General features: G+C 31.3%; 2 protein-coding genes across 2 annotated transcripts; both read left to right on the forward strand.

Moving 5' to 3' along the window:
• Positions 1–1,451: 1,451 nt before the first annotated feature.
• Positions 1,452–4,823, forward strand: LOC130890820 (uncharacterized). The gene is made up of 3 exons (XM_057795173.1): positions 1,452–1,514; positions 3,588–3,824; positions 4,221–4,823. Exons 1-3 carry the CDS (start codon positions 1,452–1,454, stop codon positions 4,461–4,463), a joined length of 543 nt encoding a protein of 180 aa, XP_057651156.1. The 3' UTR covers positions 4,464–4,823.
• A 745-nt stretch (positions 4,824–5,568) lies between these two features.
• Positions 5,569–25,281, forward strand: LOC130890821 (probable multidrug resistance-associated protein lethal(2)03659). The gene is made up of 13 exons (XM_057795174.1): positions 5,569–5,620; positions 6,755–7,048; positions 10,706–10,939; positions 11,300–11,535; positions 13,499–13,693; positions 13,782–13,938; positions 17,155–18,492; positions 19,782–20,106; positions 20,159–20,309; positions 21,484–21,714; positions 22,020–22,803; positions 24,401–24,569; positions 25,100–25,281. The coding sequence occupies exons 2-13, from the start codon at positions 6,972–6,974 to the stop codon at positions 25,124–25,126; spliced, it is 3,924 nt and encodes a 1,307-aa protein (XP_057651157.1). The 5' UTR covers positions 5,569–5,620; positions 6,755–6,971; the 3' UTR covers positions 25,127–25,281.
• Positions 25,282–26,910: the final 1,629 nt, after the last annotated feature.

A 26,910-nucleotide genomic window follows, 5' to 3' on the forward strand; every position in this document is an offset into this window, starting at 1 on the left:
AACAAGTCTCGACCTACTAACATTTTTAAAATGTCCGTTAACCAATAAAACGTATTTGACCCGAGACATACATAGAATTTTGGTGCTAGAGCTCGGAAAAAATTTAAAATTAACATTGTACACACATTAAAGAGATAAAAACAAGTTTTACTGAAAAACCACCAGTTATGCATCACACCAGCTTGTACGAAGATCTATCTGACCCAACAAAGAAAACACAAAATTTTGGAAAAAAAACTTTTTCGATAACGTTTTTATAATAAGAATCGTCTAGCTCTTCAAAATATTTATTAACTTTCGACATCACCTCTTCATTGTTGGAAAATCGTTGACCACCGAGTCAATTTTTTCAAATCTGGTGACAGGGAGAACTAAATCTGGTGAATAGGGTGCATGAAGTAGCAAGTCAAACTTTAATTCGTTAATTTTGAACATTGAAATAACGGATGTGTGAGCTGATGCAACAACACTTTCTTCTTAGGCAAATGCGGTCGTTTTTGCTTGATTTCTTCGCTCAAACGTTAGCATAATAATCGCCGTTGATAGTTTTTCTTGTTTCAAGATAGTCAATGGAAATTACCCCACGCGCATCTCAAAAAACCGACGCCATGATCTTGTCTGCAGATGGAACGGTCTTTGCCTTCTTTGGAGCCGGTTCTCCCTTTTCATACCATTGTTTTGAGCATCGCAGTGGTCTACCATATGAGGCAACTTTACTGGGGCGTTGTCTGAAGATCGAAACCCACTAGCAACACGCCACGCCACTCCACGCCTTGCAAATCAAAGCAATGGACTGAAAAGTGAGAACCGGTTCCAAAGAAGTTAGAGATAGTTCAATTTGCAGGCAAGGTAATGACGTCGGTTTTTTTGGATGAACGCGGGATCATTTGCATTGACTATCGAGCAAATATGGCAGCATTTGGATAAGAAAAAAGTGTTGTTTCATCAAGACAATGCACCAACTCACACATCCGTTATTGCAACGGCCAAATTTAATGAATTAAAGTTTAAATTGCTGCCTTATACACCCTATTCACCAGATTAAGCCCCCTCGGATTATTCTCTGTTCCCAGACTTGAAAAAAGAGAAAATTATGAGGTGATTTCGACTATTTTGAGGAAGTTGACGATTTTTATTATAAAAAAGGTATGGAAATATATGTTTTTTTCAAAATTGTTGAGTAAAGTAGTTATGGGATCATCCTCGTAAGCACTTTCGATCTGTGTCCGAACAAAACCTATTAAGAAACCAAAAAATCCGTATTTAATAATAAAATTGTTCACCTTGTATAATGAATGAATGCCTTCCGACAGGACGTAGTCTTTCTATCTTTATTAATTCATTGTACCATCCTCGTTGCCTTTCTTGGATCCTATATAAACTATTCAACCAATTCAGAGTCACGTAATAGTGACATTTTAGTGTTGAAGAAACATCAAAAAATATCCATCATGAAAACTGTGTTTGTTTTACCTATATTTATATGTTTGGTTAACAGTGCACCGAAATTAAGGGTGGGTACAGTGATTTGTGATTTTATTTCAATTTAAAACAAAGCAAGACCCGAAATTAAGGGTGTTCAATACTAAATTTCATTTTCCAATTATAATTTTTAGAATGTTATTATTTCATTCTAATACTGTAAATTTTCGTGGACTTCACCAATTTTTAGAGAGAAAAAATCAAATTATACTGACCGGAATCGAGAAATTATTGGCCGAAATTTCTACCCCCAAAAGGCGACGAGGTAAAACATTTGGAGTGTTCCCTATAAATGGAATAGAATTTTTAGAAAATTGAGACTATTTTACAACTGATACCGCACATTAGGGTAATAAATTATAAAAGCTAGTAATTCTAAAAAATCAACAGAATTATTGATCTTTTTTTACAAAAAAAAAATAATAATAAAGCGCAAAATTCCATTTAAAGGTTTCAAACAACGATTTTTGATATTTTTGATGTATCTTCCTAACTTCGTTGACTCCAACATAATAAATTCTGATTGAGCTAACAACGGTGGCGCTCAAACGATTTGGTTTCAATTTAAAATTGTCTATATACATAACTCTCGATTTTCTCGAAAGAAAAAATTGAAAATATTAAAATTCCCGATGTTTATGTAATGACTTCGTGATATGTAGTGATATGACGTCTTCCATATCTCAAAAACAGATTATATTAAAGCTTCAGAATAAAAAAATTATGACAAAAGTAACCGCGTGGAATTATTTTCAGTATTTTAGGTTCACCACTAGAAAGCGTAAGTTTAAAGAAAAATTCCCGCCTTTTAGACATTTCTCGAAATATCTCGAAACAGAAAAAAGATATCGACATCCTGTTCTTGCTGTTTTGAAAGACTTTTACGCATGTACATATTTAAAAATTTCGGGAAAAATTACAATATTTAAAATATATGAAACAACGCCCTCTAACATTCACGTTGTTGCGTAGAATTTACATACTTTGTACTCCTGGTGAAAAGCTCTTTTAAACAACATCAAGTTTATAAAAATCGGCTAAGCAGGACCGGACTTATAGGCGTTTTTACAAAACAATGTACCCACTCTCCCCCACTTATGATTTTAAGAGATTTACCGAAACTTGTGAAACAAAAAATGCGCAGAATTTATTGAAAAATTAGATAATCGTATATTAAGTGCCATTCGACTTAGTAAATTATAAAAAAATTTTATAAGTATCACGTAACGATGATTTTTTCCATGTTTACAAATCCATTGAAAACGTTCACTATTGATGTTTTGAAAGACCTATTCAAAATGGTACGTTTGTATTTAAAAATATTAAGAAAAATCACAATATTTAAAATATATGACACAACGCCCTCTATCATTCACGTTGCTAATTAATTTTATATACTTTGTACTCCTGGTCAAAAACTCTTTTAAATAATATAAAGTTTATAAAAATCGTCTAAGCAGGACCAGACTTATAGGCGTTTTTACAAAACAAGGTTCCCACTTTCCCCCATCTCTTATCTGAAGAGATTAACTAAAACTTGTAAAACAAAAAATTTGCAGAATTTATTGAAAAATGTGATGATTTTTCCATGTTTACAAATTCACTGAAAACGTTCACTATTAATAGCTGCCAAACATTTTTCAAGCAATTACCGCCATCTCTAGCTCAGGCTAGGTACTTCTAGAACCATCCTCGTAATTTCTACGTGTTTTTCGGGGCCAATTTTTCCCCCCTGAAGTTGTAAGGGTTTTATACAGGTCCGTCTTTACGCATAAGCCCAGGCCTAGAACGCCAGGCTCTGGAAGAGGCCTTAAGTGCCAAATAATAGTAAAAAAATAATTCATCAAATTAATTTTTTAATAAAATATATTAAAGAGAGAGAGAAAATTTATCTAAAACATTATTATATATTGTTATATACTGAGAACCTTTTTTTAAAAAACGGCCCCACTGGTTTTGAAAGACGGCCCTGGTTTTATACAATAGGACGAAGTTATTTTAGAATATATTATATTATTATTTAATAATAAAAAATAATTGACATCGCTGTGAGTCCGGTCCAGTTTATCGACAGTAATGAATTTCGGATTTGTTGTTATTTTTAGTTAACTCCCGAACACCTGGCGCCGCCATCTCTATTAACTCTCCCTAGCAACGCAACTAGTATACGTACAGACATCAGCGATTCTTTCCATTGCGAAGGACGGGATTATGGATACTATGCTGACGTAGAAAACGATTGTCAATTATTCCACGTGTGTCTACCAGTGACGTACTCGGACGGAAGGAACCAAACTTTCAGATGGAGCTTCATATGTCCAGAAGAAACGGTTTTCAATCAAGTAAGCTGTTATTTGTTACGAGACACTCTATATATATTAAAACCTAATAAAATAATGTATTTTTTATAATAATTAGAAAGGAAATTTATGCAATATACTTTTAAAAACTTGGAATTCAATATAAAAAGTCTACATCACTTATAATATTATACTATACCGTGTGGAAATGAAATAATGTTTGTATTTAACTGTTTCACATCGTATATTTAAATAAAATATTATCAGGAAATATGAATATTTGTAATATCATATTTTTTAACAACTTTTTCAACTGCCGCATTGATTTCTTGACTTGGTTTACGTTAATTTTTTTCTGGCGGAATTTCCAGTTCCAGAAAACTTTAGACTTCGGCTCCAATGTTAAAATTGTTCTCTATGAAACTTATTTCGTTACAGGAAATGTTCACGTGTACAAGATCAGATGAAGCCATTGATTGCGCAGAATCTCCAAGATACTACGAATTAAACAGGAATTTCGGTAGCGAAGAAATTATTAGTGAAGTAGTCGATTCCTTCGTGAATTCCACGCCTGAAAGTCATTATTTAGAAGAAGCTACAGCTTTACCAGAAGTGCCGCAAGGTTTAGGCAGGAATCTATCTAGGAGAGGAGGCATTAAATCTGACGCGAAGAAGCAATAAGACATTTTTTGTTAAATTCCGCTACAGAGATTGAATTTGTAACTGATAGTACCATAGATAAATTTCTTTCATAGATTCAGTAGATACGTCTGGATATTCTTTTAATTATTCTTGAAGAAGACTATTTGGTTGATGGTAATCTTCTCAGTGGTAAACCAGTAGTCAATTCGAACCAAGTCTTTGCGTTTACTATTGCCCTTTGGGCGAATCTCTTACTTTAATATAGAAACTAATACTTTTCAATTCATCTCTGTAGCTCAAAAAAATAGTTCAAGAAAAATTACCCCGATGGCATTGTTTTTGGTTGCTGCCATCGTGTGGGTACTTTTTTAATTTTATGAGACGGTAATAAATAAATAAACTGTCAATGAAACATTCTGTTTTTTTTTTAATTTCATATACTTACAATTCCTGAAACGACTTACTATTTACGAAGTCTGGCAACGTTGCTCGTTTGTCTTACCTCTATGACGTGTTCAATGTATACATCGTCGACGAATTTTTCTAAAATTCTTATTAATTTAATTCTATTGAATCCTCTAAAACCGTTATTTGAATTATATTTTTAGCTTCATTTAGCAGACAAAAAACTTTCCTATAAAAATGATTAAACACGAAAAATTTTCCTTGCCAACTATTTACAATATTTATATTGATCAGCTGGTCTCAGCCAGAAATAACCGGTTTCTATGTTAATGTTATAATGCGAAATGTACCAGGAAACATAAATATATTTTTTATAAAAACACTAATTTCATGTTATCACATTGACATATAATTGGAACAAATGATTTGTGTAATAAAGTTTTATTAAAAATTTTTTAACAATGATATGAATTTTGCGTGATACGTTTTGATTTATGATGGTCGCCACTTAATTTTATCAAGAAAGATCAAAATCAATCTTTTGCTTATACTGCAGCTCTACAAATCCAATTACAGCATTGCCAGACTCTAATAATTTGACGATTATTCCAGAATTATAACTACGTAAATATATGTACCATAATTTGAAAATAAAATCATAATCATAAAATCAATTGGAAATAGATTAAATGTCAAACAATTTGACATTTCTATCTAGTTTGGGGTTATGGAAATGTAGATTTCACCGTAAAATTTGAAATATAATAATTAGTTGAAAACTATATAATCAGGTAATAAATTTAAGTTTGATTAACATATAAAATGAAACACTAAATTTTTAAAATACGAGGTGTGGTTATTCGATCGACGATTTCATTTGTTAGAAACTGTAAATCTTATTAAGTCACTTAAGGTGGTATCACCCCCACCAATGATTTGCAATGGCTTTAAATATATCAGTACAAACATTTTTATGAAATTTATAATTTGGTACACTCTTTTTTATATGCAATTTTTCTGATATATCCATTGGTTTTTGACATAGTATAACCACACCGAAGGAACGTATTTTCGGTCATCTTGAAAACGCTTAAACCACGTTAACATGATAAATAATCACCACTAGAAATAAATTTAAATTTCACGTGAAATTTCTTTGCTCTACTATACATTTGACATTTTAAATTACCAATCTTCGTATTTCAAAAAAAATCATTGATTAATATAGACGCCAGTGAAATTAGTTTTATACAATTGGTATCCCTGTTTGCTGGTTTGCCAATTCGCCATAGATAATATCAATATTTTTACTCATATAGTGTGAATGGCGGTCTAGAAAAGGATGACGCGCATGCTCGTTTCAATAATAAACATCATTTTAAGCTGCGATGCCACGTTATGATATTTTTTAGTAATTAAAATTTGACGTAAAAATATAACAGATACGACGACGTAAACATAATATCAAAAAATAATAATAAAATGAAATGAAATAGTAATGCAAGAAGTAAATATAATTTACTCGCATTGCAAAAAATAGATTTGTTAAAAATGTAACAGAGTGGCAACGCTGGTTATAAGTTTCTCCCACTACAATTGTTCATTACTTACTACAATCGGACGCTTGCGCGGAATAAATGAAGGGTGAAAAGAATGCAGATAAATTACAAAAATTTGATTTGTATCTCATAAAATGAATAAATTTCAACCTTGAAACTTTAGCTATTAAAGCAGTAAAAATAAATATCACGTTAACTTAAACCACCATTAAATAAATTTATTCACTTATACCAGATTCTTTTTTAAATCTATTAGGTAATAACCTCATCTTTAATTATTTCTAGCCTCACATTACAACTTATATAACTATCCACCCGGTAATTATTAAAAAAAAATTAACTAGTATAAAATAATACTTTTTTCAGATGTTTGCTGTCTGTACGCCCTATTCGCGAAATCTAGACGAATATTCTAGTATATTTGGCAACGTTGTATACTCCCAGAGAGTTTTCAGTTCGATCATTTCACGTCAGTTGGTGGGTTAAACTGGGACAGATGTGTTCGATTGTCCGCTTTTCTTTTCGCGGACGTTCAAAACACAGACAAAGTGTACTTACATAGAAAAAAAAATACTGTGATAAAATGGACACCGGAAATAAGATAACCAAAAAACGTAACCCCGCTGAAAATGCCAACCCTATATCGACACTATTATTTTTGTAAGTATCGATGAATTTAGTTGTGGGTCATTATTTTAATTAGATGAAGTATATTACATGTTTTGGTATATAATTGATTGTTTATTTTGATCAAATTATACAGGGTATGTTATAAATAAATGAATTTGTCTCTAAAATACGAATAAATTAAGATTTTGTGGGTTTTGCTTTTGAATATTATCACACATTATATATTAATTTTTTTTCGTGGGGATTAACTTCTTAACGAAATCAGTTTGCAAGTGGATATTATCAACTTTTTTGTTTGCATTCACTTTATCGTAACAATTGACCCTCTATTTACATAACAATGCAGTTTTGTATTTAAATTAATATTTACAATATATGTAAAGTACTTATAGTTCGTTGCAAGGTACTTCAATCATTTTTTTATGTAACGAAGGTTATATTTTGCAAATCTCGTTTAATTTTCCTTTCGAATTCGGAAAGAAAATTTGATCGTTAGTCTCTGAAGATGATAAATTCGTTATCGAAACGTACATCAGACATTGTAATGGTGATTGTTGATATAAACAGTGTGTTCAGCCTGAATGATGAAGCATAAGAAAATTATGGGTCTAAAATTTTGGCATCGAATATGTCCTTTTGTATATGCACATCAGAATAAGTATCCATTGTAATTCCAACACGATATTTCTATTCGTGTATTATCCTTTAGAATTATTTTCTATTTTCCAAAACGACTCAACCCCAAATCGCGACGATCCCTTTCTAAACATCGTTATAATCAATTTGGAACACCCTTTAAGATTTCAAATAATTTTAAAACGTGAAAACTAATTATGGCTGTAATCCTTGAAATTTTCAAATTAATATCAATTACCCTGTATATCTACAAATTTAAATATCATTTTATTCATTTCGAATTAATTAAAAAGATAATTTGTATGAAACGACTTTAACTGTCAGTTATCAACGATAGGGAATGAGTGATTGATAATGAATAACCCTGTAGGTTTGAAATCCTTCACTATTCAAATTTGTTTTCAGTAATTACCTATTTTCAGTAGCATGATGTAAAAAAATCCTTTACTACAACAGTAAAACGAAAGATCTTACAACATTGTTAATATACCTAGGGCATATCACTAAACAGCGTTTAAATAATGACAAATATGTATTTAGAACTAACTGATATCTTTTATTTTGTTTTTACCAACAATAAACCACCGATAAGGAATGTTCGACGAAGCAAAAACGTCTGCGATGTGCAATTACATTGATATTTAGTCTGAGTCATAAAAAAACGTTATTTTCAATGTTTGCAGCTTTATATAATATTTCAAGGTACCGTACAATTTCAATGCCAAGTTTATTATTAGTAGTTTCTTGCTTCCTCTTTCTATGCCCTCACGAACGTCATACTCTCAACGTCACGTCAAGCTTCAATGAACATTTTCTGGCATTATTCCACTCAGAATGACGTACGTCATAACGTAATTGTTTTTGTTGGCGAATAAGATCAAAATGATGACAGTAAATCAATTATTAAGTGATCACTATCACTTACGATTATCGCAGATTATTAAAATAATTATGCGAAGATATAAATAAACATTTATAATATTCCTAATGTAGAAAGTTACTATAAATTCCAAACTTTCTATCTTTCTCATTATATATACGATAGTTCGGTAAAAAAATTTGACATGATGGTTTATTGTGACCTCGGGTTTGTATTCATTCTACATATCCGAAACTTTCAAAGACTAAAAACTATATTGATATGTGTTTTAAATCGATTGATGTTGTTTCGATGTTCCAAACAGACTATAAATTATATTTATGAAGAAAAACCTTTCCAAACATTATATTATTAAATAATTGTGACCAAAGTTATGGAGAATTTTCGTACTAATCGAATTTATGTCTCAACATTTTCTAAGTTTATAAATACGATTTTATTCATAAATTTGATAATGTAAAAAACATGTTGTACATTTGTTTCCTATCATCTTTATTCGTTACTAATGTTTTGAAATTCGATTCTTCGTTGAAATATTGTGACTAAAGTGTTCAGAAAACTACGTCCGACTGAAATGTTTTTTATGACGTGTTATTAGGGACGATAATAAGAAATTTTATTAATAATTAGAATTACGTAGAAAAATAATTTGAATATTTGTTTCCTATAATATCTTTATAAAATTTTGACTTCAATTCTTTATTGAATAATTGTGACGAAGTTCTCGAGAAATTACGCGCCAATCGATGACGTATCGTTTGTTGAGGTTAGTAAAGATTGTATTAAATTTTATGCATCATTCATACAATGTAAAAAGAAAACTGCAATTTGTATCTTTGTTATAAATACTTACTCATTATAATTGAATACTTTGATCTATGGAAAATTTTACCATCTGTCTGATATTAGTTGAAAGGAATTGAGAACGTATATATTTATGAAGGCCAATCGCTTCTGCGAATTACTAAGATTGACGATCATTAAATTAGTTTCGCCGAAAGCACCTATTGAACTTTGAGAATAACACTTTGAAGTTCTAACGAAAATTATTTTCTACGAGGACTATTCGATATATAAATTTCCAAACATACGAAAGATATTAGGTTAGGTCGAAATCTGAAATAGGGGTGAAATTCCACGAATAGTTGAAAAAATTGAGTTTTGAATTAAAAAAAAAGAAGAAAAAAATACTCGTTCGAGAAACCAGCTATATTATTGCGGAGACGACAATATTTGATGAAAATAAAAGCCTATAGAAAAGAGAATAACAAAATTTTCATTCAGATTAACTGAATTTTTAACACGCCCCTCCCCAACCTAACCAATATAATTTTTTTTTATTACCATATTTTTTTCACAAATCCGCTGTAAAAACGAAGATTTGAAATTTTTTTTTTAATTTTCTATATTTAAAGCCAAAAAACGAGTGGACCGTATAAAATTACCCAAAAAAATACTACTTTCATCAATTTGAAATCAAAACCGGTTTGGTCTGCTGATATAAAATGTCCCCATTTTTTTCTAAGACATTTGATGTTAAATACAAATGGTTTTTATTTTCTTTTACATCGGTTGAACTTTAAGTGAATTTTCAATACCTAGTTGCATATGAAATTTAATAAACCAGCGGTCGTCGCTTAGTGCGACTCTGTACAAGCAGCTCATATTAAATATCACGTGAACTATGCATGATAATATGTTCGGTATATACATATTGCCATGATGCCAATAATATTTAACTTTAAAGATAAAAAAATGAGGTGTTAAGGCTAAATAATCGGTTTTGAAATATTAGATTTTATATTAAGTTTTGTAAATAAGCAAGATAATTATAACGATATTATATTAATATTATCATAATATGCGTGAATGACTATTTTTCCAACTGCAACCTTGAATATTTATCATCGATTTAGGTTTTCAAAAATACTTTCTAGTTGCGTGTGTATGAAAAAATAAACACAATTAGATTTAATTCATTGTTTCAATTACTACTAGAGATAAGATTGTTTTGCAGTCTATCAAGTCTATATAAAACACGTGTAATATACAGGGTCTTTTAAACTTAAATTCTAGTTGTTTCCTTGATGATTTTTATTATTATCTAGTGAATGACAATATTTCAGTGATTATCATTTAACCATTCATTTGTCATTAACTAATTGTTTCAGATATATGTTTCCAATTTTCAAAAAAACGTACAAATTTAAATTAACGGAGGACGATCTGTTTTCACCTTTGAAAGAACACAAATCGAGTTCTTTAGGATCAAAAATAGAGAGAATATGGAAAGAAGAATATAGGATACATAAAAAGACTGCGTTACATAGGGCCCTATTTAGGATATTCGGTCTTAGATATATGGTATTAGGACTGATTAGGTTGATTGATGAACTTATGTTAATGTAAGTACCCCAAATGCAGTATGTAGGCATGGAAACGACCTTGGACGTATATAATCACTGTTTAAAGGTTTCTTTTATGCTCTACATTTGATTTGGGGATGTTATATCATCATTTTAATGATTTAGAACAACTTATCGATATTTAGTGTTCAAATTTTGAGCTATAATAATTTATTTTGCCGTTTATATCGAGGACATTGACGTTCCAGGGTTTTTTAACAATAATTCCAACCGTAACATCCCCAAATATGGTTTGGACGCCATCATTTAAACGAATCAAATTTCAATGAGAGAAAATGTAATCTTTTTTTATGTATACACATTTCTTTTACAAGTACCTGGTATATGTTATATTTTCAGAGTTGTAGTGCCTTATTGTATACGAATATTAGTTTCCTATCTGGAAACTGGTCAAACGAAAATATCTAGAGATGAGGCGTTAACTTATGCCGCTGTTCTTGTTGCGACTCTTTTCCTAGATGCGGTAATGCAACAACCCAATTTTATGGGGCTACAACATATAGCGATGAAAATTAGGGTAGCTTGTACGTCTCTAATTTATAGGAAAACCTTGAGATTCAGTCAAGCAGCTCTAGGTAAATATTTCATTCGTTAATGTATAATATACATTGTCTAACGTAGATGTTATTTGTTTTTCCAAATTTTTATATCTTTGTGACTTGAAAACCCATTATAAAACTTATATAATGTGATTCTTAATTATTTTTTTAACTTGGCAACGAAGTATAAAACAACACGAGATTCATAAGACATTAAAGATCCCAGGTCATAAAATATAAAACAGCTGGAAATGAGCACAATATTACGAATTCTAAGTTATCAATAGCCAAATGAATCATCAAAAAGATTCGTAATTAGTTAAAATAGTTGTTGAATTGATTTTATACCAGTTTTCACACCTGCCTACATCAATCATAATAAGTTATAAAACAAATTATGACCGTTGTTGTTTTAGGTTTGGGACTCTATCTTCTAACATTACTACACAATTTCTCAAATAATTTATTATTTGAGAAATGATTATAATGATTTTGAACACTTCTAAATCAATTTCGAGTGAAATTAATGATTTATATGAAAACTTTAGCATATTATTCAATATATTGACAATAAAAACCAAATCCTACAGTCTTAAACAAAGTTCTAAGACATTTTGGTTGGTTTTGATTTATTTTCGTAATAAATCTCTTAAAATCAATAACTTATTATACTAAATTGAATTTCAACCTTTTTGGTTGCACCTTAGCCTGAAAAATGGGTAAAAGTTAACGTAATTATCAAATTTGTATGACAAATGTTAAATAACCGAAAAAAATTTGAGGTTATGCATGTTCGTATTGTGTAAAAATAACTTACCTATAATATTGACAGTTACGACACCTCAGTTCAAAACAAATTTGCACAATTTTCTTTCAAATATTATTTAACAAGAAGTTTTAATTAACGATTAAAGTTTATAAACTATCTATAAGCTCGTTCTAACGACGCTGCGTGCACTTGAACTATTGTAAATGGACCAGACCATAATGACGTCATTGACAATTCGGCCATCTTTGCTGGGTAGTAAACAATCTCATTTCGAATACTTGTTGCATATGTAATATTGGCGAGATTTTTATTTTCATATCCTTAATATCTGTCTAATTTAATCAAAAATTTTTTATTATTGATGTTTTGGGAATTGTTCATCGCGTACTGAGCGACATAGCTCATCGTATATCTGATGTCTTGAGATTTGTTCCAAACATTTTCTAACAGGAAAAATGTTTTGATAGAAAAAAGATAATTTAGTTTTAAATAGTTATGTGATGAATACTGAGCTAGGTATAACGATTCAAAAGCAAATTTCTGTAGTTTATCGTAATTTGTAAAACTGAAATTATCTCACGCATATGTATATAAATGTATTTAAATATTTTTAGAAAAGTGTCATAACTTTTTATTTAGTAAATATCTTTTAGATATTATTTTATACACATCATTCAAAAGAAAAGTACTTTTTCCAAATTTCTCAAATTAATCCACCAACATACGGGGTGTGATAAAGAATACGATGAAGGAGAATAAATCTTTTGTTTGACATCCAAAGAAAATGACCGACTTGTCAAAATCACGTGTTCTAAAAGTGGAAAAAAGACAACAGCTCCATTCTTGTATCTCACTTATTCACACTCGATCCGTTGTACGCAAGCGTTGCAACTGTAATGGGAGAAGTTCCATCCACGGTTATAGTAACCATTTTTAGTTCATGAGTTCGAATCACGAACGGTTAATTTTTTTTATTTCTTATTATTTATATGTATGTAAAAGAATATTATTCTGAATAATTAAAAATTATAATTATATTTTCCAAGTGTTCTATTTCATATTTAATATCTCCGTTTACAATTGCGCTTGCGAGCATGCGCATAGCATTTCAAGTCCAAATAACGGAAATACATTAATGAGACGCTAGATTGTGATTTAGTTATTTATGAATAACATAAAAAATCGAAATTTGGTATTATTCGACATGTCTTCAGAATCCAATTATTTTAGGTAACACTACTGTAGGTCAATTAGTAAATTTAGTCTCGAATGACGTCAGTAAATTTGATCAATTATTCGGTTTGACACATTACGCTTGGATAGGACCAATACAAGTAGCGTTAGGTACTTGGTTACTTTATAAGGAAATTGGAGTGGGGGCATTTTTCGGAATGGCCTTTTTAGTATCGTTTGTTCCACTTCAAAGTAAGTCTTATATCGTACATCTGAAAAAATGTGTATTTCTGTGGACGATAATTAAAAAAAAAACGTTTTTCTGTTATTAATATTTCAGTATGGTTAGCCAAAAAAATGTCTGTGATGCGTTTGAAAACTGCTCTGAGGACAGACGAGAGAGTGAAATTAATGAACGAGATAATATCTGGTATTCAAGTGATAAAAATGTACTGTTGGGAAAAACCGTTCGCTCACGTTATTGATTTAGCTAGAAGGTGAGTGTTATTCATACCACGAATTGTTCAATTTCTCATAATTGAGTGAATTAAAAATGAAAATACAGAGAAACCACATAAAATTGAATTATCATTAGTTTTAAATGTATAATACATATAATTGAAGTAGTTAGTGAGAAAGAAGAAGATATTCGTTCATTACGTCTTATATTAAAAAAATTGATGCTACTCCACATGTTTTTTCTTATTTTAAATATCAGTATAACCTTATTATATATCTCTTCATTATTGTCGAAGTTTGGCAACGTCGATGGAATGTATGACCTCTGTAGCGTGTTTTTGTTTCATACCAGTTTTAGCTGGTTTTTGTTTTAAGGATCAATATTTGGCAATCATGGGGGGTAGGGAGGAGGAAAATTTGTATGGGGTTTAAATTTCAAATGGGTACGTCTGAATGCGAAAAATTGTATAGTCAATAACTTTTCATCATATCGGGTATGATTTTCACATATATGTAAATACAATTTCATATCTTAAAATTGTAAATACTTTTTATTGTTTTATTTTAATAACACTTTTTTATTATAAATTTCCGAATTTTGATACAGTAACGCCATCTTGAAGTTTCACAATACTACGGACACTTTTTACACATACAGGGAGAATATGCATCTAGTTTAAATTCACGTGAAATTTTTTCTCAGATATTATAATGAAATATAATTTCTCCATTCAGTTTTTGTCTCATTTTTGTAAAATGATTAGGAAAGAGTGCAAAATAAGCGAGCGAAATTCAAATTCTATATACGCATCATCATTGGTCATGACGTCAAATGACACGTCCTGGATTTATCGAAGTCCAAACAGGGTGTTGGTTGTATTTGTAAGAAAACTGTTTATTTTTGTGTTCCCAATGTGTTTTTAGATTCTGATTATTTTTCTGACATTGATAATCATCTACGACTATAACTGAAAGTAGTTTAATGAAAGCAATCTCCACTTTTTTCCATTACTTTTAACCTAAAATGTGTAACTATCACAATAGAAAACCGGAGCGTGACGTCACGGCCGTCATTTTGTTATAGTTCGCTTTTTCAAACAAATTTTGTGAGGTAGTGTGTGTTTTGTGCTAGAAGGTATTTTTTGCAAAATTTTTAATAGAAAATACGGAAACATCATATCTCTAAACATGTATACGATCGTTAACGCAGTTAAAATTTTGTTTGGAAAGTGATCCCTGACCTGCGCTAACAATGACGGTGTGTGACGTCAACACTCCTGTAGTCTATTGAAGTAAAGAAATACTGGACGTGGCTATTGACGTCATCCAAAACAAGCCAAAACAGATACTTAAAATTCTTTTTTATAAATTTCATTTCGACTTTTTGACACAATATATATTTTCTATCGAGTTAATTAAAGATATAAAAAAATACTTGCATTTTCCCTATTCTTTTCACCTGGATCCTCCATATTAGCAATAATTATTATCAAGACATTTAACAACAAAATACCAACAGAAATAATAAATTTTCCAAAATCAGCAAAGTATTTCGCTGTAATAATGAATCTTGCTACAAATTTTTTTTTCATTTGATAGCATATTGTTCAAACGACCAGATACCAGACTAACCAACATGTGTGGAAATGTCTATTTGACTCGAAAGTTATCTGGGAACGTTGAGCAGTGTTGCCAAATAAATTCAATAATCACGCGTATGATTGAAAATTGAACTATAATCGTGACAAATGGAAGGTTTTACTTATGATTAAAGGATAGTAACAAAACTTGATAATACTTACTTCGTTTGTAAAATTATTAAATTGTTTAAAGTCGTGTTTCGTCGATTGCTATTATAAATCCAAATCTTTTTAACAGGAACTACAAATACTATGGAAACATTTTTTTCAAAGTTTTCGATTATTCTTTCAGGCGTCAGTAGCACATACATTTGAACATAGGTCTGCAGATCTTGTAAAGCAGGTTACATATTTCAGTAAAAGTCTCAATTACCATTTTTCCACTAACATAATACGAAATACTGCAACTGTCGTATTATTGGCAACACTGTCGATAGTTTAAAGACTGTTCGGTATTACAAGTATTATTCGCGGGAGTACACTGTAGGTATATGACAGCAATGTTTTGAAACACGTTGCCAAACTTAGTAAAATTTCACGATTTAATTTATTTACAAGTTACAGAGAGTGCTCTTTTAGCCAAAAAAGTAGTAAAACATGTTGAAGGATTAACAACAAAACGATCTCGCACGATTATATAGGAGTAGCATGTATGGTCTACGATGATAACGTTGCCAAATCTATTAAAAGTCTCCACTAAAATAATTTTATGTTTTTAAACGAGACACAACAATTTCTGTAATATTGGCAACACTGTCGATGGGTTATAACGCGATTCGACATTAAGAGTTAAAAGACACAAAATTGTACTGGGGACGTTTAGTCATTCATCTCGTGTAGTTTTTTTGACGAGAGTACACTATAGGTATATGACAGCTAATAATTTGAAAAACATTGCCAAACTTAGTAAAATTTCTTGATTTAATTTATCGATAATGCTGTACATTTAAATGAACTGTTATTTTCACCAAAAAAGTGGCAAAATAAGCAAAAGCATTAACTAAAAAACGATCTTGCACGATTCCATAGCACAAATAAGTGTATAATTTAAGAAGCGTCTAGTGAGGGCTTTTAACTTGTTTATAACGTGTATTCTCCTGTAATTTTTATACGTGGGAATACACTAGAGGTATCTAATGATTTGAAAAACGTTGCCAAACTTATTAGTGTCAAACTATATATTTATATATATTAACGACAAAACGATTTTGCACGACTATGCACGATTCTAAAGCATGTAACTGTGTGGTCTAAGAAACGTCAAGCGAATATACGTATACGTTTAGAAAACGTTGCCAAATCTATCAAAATTTCTTGATTTAATAAAATGATTCACTAGCTTATTAATATGATTGATAGAATATTTGATATGAATCATATAATATTTTTCAACATCATTATTTAATAAGAAAATAGATCAAGTCGAGTTACTCAACATGGGCGGGGAAATTAAAATCGATTGGTAAATACGAGGGCGCTTCTATATTAACTTTTTGTGAATATTCTTTTATACAGGATAGCTCTAATTAATCCATGATGTTAATATACAAGGTGTAGTTAAAAATATGGTCCATTTCGTTCTGGTTACGTAATGTATAATTTATTCTGTTACAGAACCGAAATGAGAGCGATCCGATCTCATTCATGCCTTTTAGGCATTTTATATTCTTTCGAAGTCTTCGTATCTAGAACCGCCATTTTCGTCAGTATATTAGGATACGTATTACTAGGAAATTATATTACTGCCGATAAAGTATTCGCCATTACCGCCATCTATAATCAAATGCGGACAGTGATAACCATAATTTTTTCGCTGAGTATATCGGCGTTCGCGGAAATGAACGTCACCATATTGAGAATACAAAAATTGTTGATATTCGACGAAAAAGAGAGAGATTACGAATATATTTATAAATCCGAAAAAATGAACGGCGCTTATCCGAAAACATTGGAAAGTATGGAAGGTGTTATGAACGGCACGAACGGAAGTAAAATGAATTTCGAATTACAAAAAAAAAATCCCAAGTTGTACCTGTCGAACGTCAATGCGAAGTGGTCGGATCAATTCGCCGAGGATACTTTAAGTAATATAACGTTCGATGTACCCCCTAATAAGATGCTGGCTATAATAGGTCCTGTGGGTAGCGGAAAGAGCAGCGTCATAAATCTTCTTCTCAAAGAACTACCGGTTAGATCCGGTTCGATGGAAATTGTTGGTAAAATATCGTTCGCTTCCCAAGAACCGTGGTTGTTCGCGGCTAGTGTTCGCCAAAATATTTTATTCGGCGAGAAATACATCGAGGAACGGTACCAGAAAGTCGTGGAAGTTTGCGCCTTAAAATCAGACTTCGCTCTATTACCCTACGGCGATAAAACTTTGGTAGGCGAAAAGGGGAACACTTTGAGCGGCGGACAGAAAGCTAGAGTGAATTTAGCGAGATGTGTCTATAAAGAAGCCGATATATACCTATTGGACGATCCCTTATCGGCCGTAGATGCTAACGTCGGTAAACATTTATATGAAAAATGTATTAAACAATTTTTATCCAACAAAATCTGCGTACTGGTAACACATCAATTGCAGTATTTGAAAAATTCCGATAAAATTATCATAATGAAAGACGGTAAAATCGAAATGACCGGTAGTTACGTCGAATTGAAGAAAAGCGGTTTGGATTTCGCTAAAGTTATGGAAGAATTTCAAGAAGAAGCCGAAGAAGATAAAAGGATGAAGTCGATTAAATCGAAAGCTTCAATTTACGATGAATCCATCGATGACGATGAAGATCAAACTATCGAAAAAGAATTACAAGAAAAAGGGACCATAAAAGCTGCTACTTATTATCAATATCTCAGAGCTGGAGGCGGTGTATTCTCCATGTCGATATTAGCTTTTCTTTTTATCTTGTGTCAAGTTGTGGCTAACGGTGGGGAATATTACGTCACTTATTGGTAAGTACAAATATTGAAAAATGTATATAATAATATTCTTGTTTGTTAAAATTTCCTCTCAGACCATTCGTACGTCGAAATTTCTAAAACTAACACTAAACTAACATTTAAAATTACATTTTATGATCCTTCGAGCCGGATATAAGTTTTTTGGTTCTGCGGGCCTCATTTTCTGGCCTTTTATGTCATATTTTCGAATCTTTCGAGTCACATTTTTTGGTCCTTTAAGCCAGATATACATTTTTTAGCTCTTCGAACTAGGTATACATTTTCTAGTCCTTTTAGCCACATTTTCCAGTCCTCCAAGCCAAATGTAAATTTCCTAGTCCTTCTAGCCACATTTTATTGTCCTACAAGCCACATTTTCTGGTTTTAGGGTCACATTTTCTGGTTCTAGAGTCACATCTTCCAGCCCTCCAAGCCAGATATACATTTCCTAGTCCTACTGGCCACATTTTCTTGTCTTACGAGCCACATTTCCTGGTTCTGGAGCCAAATTTTCCAGTTCTCCAAACCAGATATACATTTACTAGTTCTTCTAGTTACATTTTCTCATTTTTCAGATAAACTATTTTTGGTCTTTCGAGCCACATTTTCTGTTCTTTCAAGTCACATTTTCGAATCGTTTGAGCCACATTTTTTGGTCCTTCAAGCCAAAGATATAGATTTTCTGGTCCTTGGAGCCACATTTAATGTTCTGGTCTTTCCTAGTCCGTCTAGCCATATTTTCTCGTCTTCGAATTACATTTTCCAGTCCTGAAAGTCAAATATACATTTTCTTTTCTTTTGAGCCACATTTTCTGGTCCTACAAGACAGGTTTGCTATTGCTTCGAGCCAGATATACATTTTCTGGCCTTTCGAGCCAAATTTTCTCGTCTCTAACTTCATTTTCCAGTCTTTCAAGCCAATAATACATTTTCTGGTCCTTGGAGCCACATTTACATGTTCTGGTTCTTTGAGCGACATATTTTTCATCCCTCAACCCAGATTTTCTGTTGTTTCAACTCACATTTTCGAATCTTTCGGGCCACATTTTCCAGTCCTTCAAGCTAGATATAGATTTTCTGTTCCTTCGAGCAACATTTTTTCAGTATAACAATTCGACCTTGTTTTCTCAGCGTAGCGTAGCGTAGATTTTGTTTTCTTGGTGTATTCTACTGTACTTTACGTCAAATGACGTCATTACATTGAGAGTGTGGTTACTCTAGTCTGTATTAATCATCGAAAATGTTGTAATTAGAGTGTTTTAATTAAATAAACGTTTTTATTTATTTCTAAACACTTTTAGGGTAAACTTAGAACAAGATTACAGCGAAAAGGTTAGAAAAAATTTAACAACATCCAACGAAACTATAAACAGAGAAATGATCATGTGGACATACACTGCCCTTACAATAGGAAATATAATTATTTCTGTTGTCAAAGCCGTTTATTTCATGATATTTTTCGTAATAGCATCTAAAAATTTACACAGTTATATATTTTCGCGACTGATAAAAGCCACCATGAGATTTTACAACACCAATCCATCTGGGAGAATATTGAATAGGTTTTCTAAGGATCTGGGTACCGTCGATGAATATTTACCATCGGTTATAATAGATGTCATTGAGGTGAGTTCGTGTCAAATGGGAAATTGTGTGTCTAGAAATGGTTTTTCTTCAGATCTTCTTGCTACTAGTTGGTGCTATCACCTTATCCTCAATTGTGGAACCTCTGTTGCTGGTACCGGCGGGTGTACTTATGGTATTCTTCTATTTATTAAAAATTGTCTATTCCGAGACTAGCCGTAGTGTAAAACGCGTTGAAGCCATCAGTGAGTATAACGAATATTTTATTAACATGTTTTTACTATAGGAAAATCAGGAAGCTTACTCAAATGTGTCCCTACTGCTGGCAGAGAGAGAAAGAACATCGGTATACCACTCTCTATGTCGATTCTATTAAAATAATCGAAAAGTGCCAACCTCACGCTCCGTGTCGTGGACGAGTTCGTATAAATATTGAAGATAAAGATGAAAATCATTGGTTCAACATTCTCTATTCCTCTTTACTCTCTACTTTACGTTTTTTTTGTGTGAAATTTGTCCTAAAATTATTCCTAATTCCTAATTTTGCCCTATTTTCCCCCTAATTCGGTTCCAGAATGTAATCGAACGAAATGGCTTCCCCTAAAAATTGATCGTATAAAAACGGCCATAACTGAGTGTAAATGAAAAAAAAACAACATCAAAGGTTTCCGTTTCATTCCTTGCAATTTTGTGCCCGGCGCATCCACCAAATTGACGATTTTATTGAGATAATCGAAAAGTGCCAGCTTCACGTGTCGTGGACGAGTTCGTAGCAATATTAAAGATCGTGAGAGCGGCGTATAAGTGGAATTTGTCCTATTGGAAGAGAGAGAAAAAGTATCGGTTTTCCATTTTCTAAACTATTCAATTGTTCTTTTCTTGTCTATCAATAGTTTATGCTCACTCAAACGAGCTCCTATACCTCACTCTGTTTTCAATATTATATTGTTCAAGTTCAAGTTAATTTTCGATGTCTACTTTTAAGTCGTATAACGAACCGAAACTTTATGATTTTGTATTTAGTAGAAAGCTTTTAGATATCGTTTGATATACATCATTCAAAAGGAAAAAACTTTTGCCAAAATTTCACCAACTAATACCTTATTTCGAAACGGTTTTCATCTGTTATTATTACTTACGATTAGTTAATATTCAATTCGATACATGTTTGAAAAGAACAATGAGAAATTAAACACAAAAGTCACAAGGAAAACACGATTATAAACTGGGAATGTATCTTTTGTTTGCCACCCAGACAAAATGGCCGACTTATCAATGTCACGTGTTCTATAATGGCTTCGTTGATAAAAAAAATTACATTAATTTACTAATTATATTTATCAAAATGAATAATTGTATAGTTCCAATACTTTAGGGATGGTAAGTAATAATTTTCTTGTAAATTGATGTTATTTTTAGCAAAAAGTCCAATGTTAAGCCACCTAACGGCTTCAGTAAACGGTTTAAGTACAGTTAGGGCTTTCCAAGCCGAAGAAATGTTGATAGCAGAATTTGATAACTTTCAAGACAGCCACAGCGCTGCTTGGTTCTTATATTTAGGTTCCAGTAAATGTTTTGCGCTTTGGTTGGACATAATTTGTATAGTTTTCGTAGCAATTGCAGTATTTTCCTTATTACTATTCAGAGAAAGTAAGTAAATCTCAATTCGTACGGTCGCGGTCAAAAGTCTCTGGCAAAAAATCTTCAACTTCCATTGCTGCTCTGCTGCAAACTGATTTATGTTCATCGTATTGACCATTTTTCTCTGATTCTGGCCTTGTCGGAATATGATGATCGCTCGAACAGCTTTATCACCCGTTTTGTGCATTTTCCGGTAGAATTCTTATCTGTTGTAAACATAGATGTATATCAGTTTTTTTGCCAGCGACTTGCGATCGCTCGATGTCGTTTGGGTTGATTTTTTTGCTCGCTAGTGTATTAACAATTATTTTTAGGTATACACGGCGGCGACTTGGGTTTAGTGATAACTCAATATTTAGGTTTAATGGGTTCCCTGCAATGGGGAATGCGCCAATGGACCGAACTCGAAAATAACATGACATCGGTAGAAAGAATATTAGAATATACGAAATTGGAAAAAGAACCCGAAAGGGAAGATCCTCAAAATCTTCCGGAAAATTGGCCCGAGAACGGTCGAGTAGAATTCCGAAACGTCCGTTTGAGATATAGCGAAACGGAACCTTTCGTACTTAAAGGATTAAATTTTTCTATAGAACCTAAAGAGAAAATCGGTATAGTTGGTAGAACAGGAGCGGGAAAATCTTCGACTATCACAGCGTTATTTCAGTTGTATCCGCTAGAAGGAACTGTCATAATTGACGGCGTCGATACAACTCGGATACCTCTAGATACACTCAGATCGAAAATTTCGATAATACCGCAAGAACCAGTATTATTTTCGGGTACCATGCGTAAAAATTTGGACCCCTTCGAAAACTACAGCGACGATATACTCTGGAACGCCTTAGAACAAGTAGAACTCAAAGACGTGATTTCGGACTTACCTTCGGGTCTCAATTCGGAAGTATCCGAAGGGGGCAACAATTTCAGTGTCGGACAGAGACAACTGGTATGTTTGGCGAGAGCCCTAATTAGAAATAACAAAATTTTGGTTATGGACGAAGCTACTGCCAATGTGGATCCTCATACGGACTCTCTTATCCAGACTACGATCAGGAATAAATTTGCTGATTGTACGGTTTTGACTATAGCTCATAGGTGAGTTCGACATATTTTTTTTTTAATCCAAATGAAAGGTTTTTGTCGATTTTCTAATTTTTTTCTTTCAATTCCAATCATAACTGTCAAATATTGATTAGTTTCGACTTATTTGGAAATGTTTTTTAAGTGTAGTAATTTGGAATTGTTTTCTCAGTGTAACGATTTTTGTTTTAAAATGTTCGAAATTAAATTTAATCTTTTTTTCAACAAATACGTGACAAATAATTGAAATGAAAAAATGTTTTGGTCAGTGTATCGATTTAGGTTTGTTTTCTTAGTGTAGAGATTTTTTTTCAAAATATTCGTTATGGCGACGGATTTACGGCGAAATATATGGGAAATATCTTCATTTCAAGATTTCATGTGTGTTTATATGTCCTCACTTCTTTGAGTTCGTAACTTTTTCAAAATTAAATTTGATTAATTTTTTTTCTAACAAATACATGACAAATAATTGAAATGAAAAATGTTTTGGTCAGTGTATCGATTTAGGTTTGTTTTCTTTAACCTCATTTCTTTTAATATAATTGTTTTGAAAGGCTTCAAAGCATGCTGTCATTTTTTTTCTTAACCTACATAAAAAAATAAACATTAAAACTTACAATTTATTTTGTTTTCTTGGCGTTGCAATTTGAAATTATTTTCCCAGTGTAACGATTTAAAAAAAATGATTTATAAAAAAACTATGATTTTTTATAAAAATCATAGTTTCTCGACAGATTTATGGAAAATTTTGGAAAATATCTTCATGTGAAGATTTTATATGATAAATTTATATAGAGAATATTTTGTTCAGTACATCGATTTGAGTTTATTTTCTTAGTGTAACTATTTTTTTATAATATCTTCATTCTTACCACTGATTTATAGAAAAAAATGTGAGAAGATTTATGAGTTAAAATTTCATCATAACGTCACTTCTTCGAATATAATTGTTCTTTACTTTTTTGAAAAAGCTATAAGGGATGTTGACTCCTTTTTTCCAATTTTTTATTAGCACAAATCGACTTTTTTCTTTAAGAATCATATATACAACCTTAAATATTAAGTATTTTTTCCATATCAATTGTTTAAACCTTGTTGTTAAAGTACCGATTTAGTTTTCTTAGTGTAGCAATTTGAAATTGTTTTCTAAGTATAACTTTTTTTTATATACAAAAAATATTGTTTCTCGAAAGTTTGGGAAATATCTTCATTTGAAGATGATTGTATGGGTTTGAATCATAACCTCATTTCTTGAGAAACTTCAAAGGAAGTTGTCTTGTAATTAACCTCCCCAAAGAGATTTTTACTACAGAATACCAACCAAGAAATAATTTTTTTTTCCATATTCCACATTCTCCACACGTTTTGGTGTATTTAAATTAGTATTTTTATTGATAGAATACTATTGAAAAAAATTGTGAAAATTTCATTGGCTAAAATCCCAAATCATTAAAAAAAACAGTCTAAGTAACATGATCGTCCTTTTCGTGGCTTTCTCATCCATTATACCATTTCCAATACTTAAATAGTTTAGTCAGAAAATTATGTCGATTAAATTTTTGTTTAATTAATATAGAGATGTGAAAAAAAATTTTTCCTTCTATTTTAGATTACATACAGTTATGGATTCCGATAAAATATTAGTGATGAGTTCTGGTAGAGTAGAAGAATTCGATCACCCTTATCATCTTCTACAACATAAGGCTGGGGTGTTATATAATTTGGTAGAAGCTACCGGTATTTCTACCGCGAAATATTTGGAAAATATAGCAAAGGAGGTGAGAGAATTACTAACTGTTTAAATCTTCTAAAAGCGGAAACATTTTAATCACGCAAAATTAGATTTTTTTCTTCATTTATTACTTCTGATACACTTGGAATCGTTTAATTATTTTTATATGTTGTTTTCACCGTGGAACTCATCAACTTGGGTGTCTGAGTCGGGTTCTGTCAAAAACTTTGGTTATGAGATATGGCAACGCTGATTTGAATACGTCAAAACTGATGTTGCTATATCTAAATTTTTTTACGCTATTACTATACAAGCCATAACGGCCGAAAAGCTCTACAAAATCCAGCTCGTTTGGGTGCCCGATCATTCGGGCAGCGATGAGGCTGACTTACTCGCCAGACTTGGTTGGGTGAACTCAACGATGGACCCAGAACCCAGAAAGAGTCATAATTTCATCTGAAAGAGCTCCAGTTTCACATGAAAGAGTAATTTTTGTATTTAAGACCCTATATACCAATAATCAATTTAATACATTGTCTAGTAGCTTGTACAAATTATTGTTTTTTGTCGTTGCAGAGTTACGAGAAGAAGAAGACCGTTTAAACTTATAATCTCATTATATTATACTTATTTAAGATTGCTGTGATCTTTTCATACTTTTCAAAAAAACAGTATTGAGACAGGTTTTGTTACTTGCCATTTTACCATTAGATAAAAACAAATCTTATTATAATTAAAAATAAATATATTTCAACTTATTATCGTTTTTCATTTCAAAAAAACCCAAAATACCAAATAAAACAGCAGTAAAAAATAAATAAAAAGTACCTACAGAAACATTCAGATTACAAGTTAAATATGAATAACAATTTTTGTTGGATTTGGTTCGTCTTTAAAGACTCATACAGTCGATTGTAATGAAGTTTCGGGTTCATGTGCATTCGATCCATGATTCGTCACTATCTTCTGAAACACCGCGATTTAATTTTTTCAACATTCCTTGTCACTAATCCCTCTATGTACTAGCTATTTATCTATAGATTAAACAAAATTCTCTTTTTTATTGTTGGCCACATCCTATTAGATTATTCAGCTAAAATCTTTTACACAGTTCAGTGTACAAAAATTTCTATTATCATTTTTTTGTTCGAAAAATATCATTTCCAGAGATGCAGTTCAAATATTATAATATTCATGTTTTAAACAATTCGATTTAATTTTCGTTTTTTTTTGATTACGTGTCCTCTAATTTATATATTGAATCGAATCCCTCTATAAACTTACTATTTATCTATGTAATAAACAAAATTCTTTTTTATTGTTGGCCTTTTCCTTCTAGATAATTAAGCTAATAAATCTTGTTACACAGAAAAATATTATTTCCATAGATTCAGTTTAAATATTATGATTAGTTCATTCATATTTTAAGCAATTAGATTTAATTGTAGTGTCATCTAATAGTTTATTTATGGATTTAATCGAATACATCTATACACTAGCTATTCATCTATGTATCAAAAAACAAACGAAGTTATTCTACTTTCGCTATTGGCCTTTTCCTTTCAAGTATTCTGCTTGCATGTATCTTATATTTTATTACGTAACTCATTAATTGATAATGAATATTTACCTAAAAATAGTTTATTCATGATTTAAAGAATTTTATTTCGTTTGCAATTGTTTCTAATTACGTACCCTCTATTATTTTATTTAGGCATTAATCGTTTCAACTCTATAAAAAAGACTTTATCTATGAATGAGACTGGCTCAACAACCGATCACGTACAAATTTTTGTTTTTATTTAAAACTATTTACAAAAAAATTGAAGTACAATATGTACTTATTTACATGAGAGTAAAAACTATCTTTTCAGTTATTGATAAATTCTAAATAAATAATTATTGGACTGCACTGGAAATTAATGATAAAGTTACGAAAAAAGGTTTAAACATATCTTTTTCATTACTTCCCTTCCCAAAAATATAAATTTACGTCCTTGTAAAGATCATTCTTATTAATTATTATAAAAGATGAAGCCACTATTCCACACTAATTCGGCCACTGATTCAGTAACTAATTTCAGTCAAATGAAACAGCGTTAAGAAAGAATCCTAATTAGCATCCTACATCAGAAAAAGTGTGGCTTCCTACTGATTAAATGCATCTTGAAAACAAAAACGATAAAAATTACATGTTTAAAAATATAAGAAATGAGGAATTCAAAGTGCCTCTATTTATACAAAAAAACATCGATAAAAATGCGACAATTGAAACAATAAAGAAGAAAAGTGACAATTTATTTTATAAGCTATACTGGAGCCATTTTAAAAACGTCCAGAAACTACCAAAAGCTTCTAATTACCTGGAATGAAGGCTTACCAACATA

This window comes from Diorhabda carinulata, chromosome 2, assembly GCF_026250575.1.
Source record: "Diorhabda carinulata isolate Delta chromosome 2, icDioCari1.1, whole genome shotgun sequence".
Classification (NCBI taxonomy): Eukaryota; Metazoa; Arthropoda; class Insecta; order Coleoptera; family Chrysomelidae; genus Diorhabda; species Diorhabda carinulata.

Excerpts from the sequence above, each read along its gene's own strand:
- LOC130890820 (XM_057795173.1), top strand. The coding sequence starts at position 1,452 with ATGAAAACTGTGTTTGTTTTACCTATATTTATATGTTTGGTTAACAGT. Across the intron at positions 1,515-3,587 it reads ACAGTGCACCGAAATTAAGG|TTAACTCCCGAACACCTGGC; the intron begins GTGGGTACAGTG and ends TGTTATTTTTAG. Across the intron at positions 3,825-4,220 it reads AAGAAACGGTTTTCAATCAA|GAAATGTTCACGTGTACAAG; the intron begins GTAAGCTGTTAT and ends ATTTCGTTACAG.
- LOC130890821 (XM_057795174.1), top strand. The coding sequence starts at position 6,972 with ATGGACACCGGAAATAAGATAACCAAAAAACGTAACCCCGCTGAAAAT. Across the intron at positions 13,939-17,154 it reads GTTATTGATTTAGCTAGAAG|AACCGAAATGAGAGCGATCC; the intron begins GTGAGTGTTATT and ends ATTCTGTTACAG. Across the intron at positions 21,715-22,019 it reads CTTATTACTATTCAGAGAAA|GTATACACGGCGGCGACTTG; the intron begins GTAAGTAAATCT and ends AATTATTTTTAG.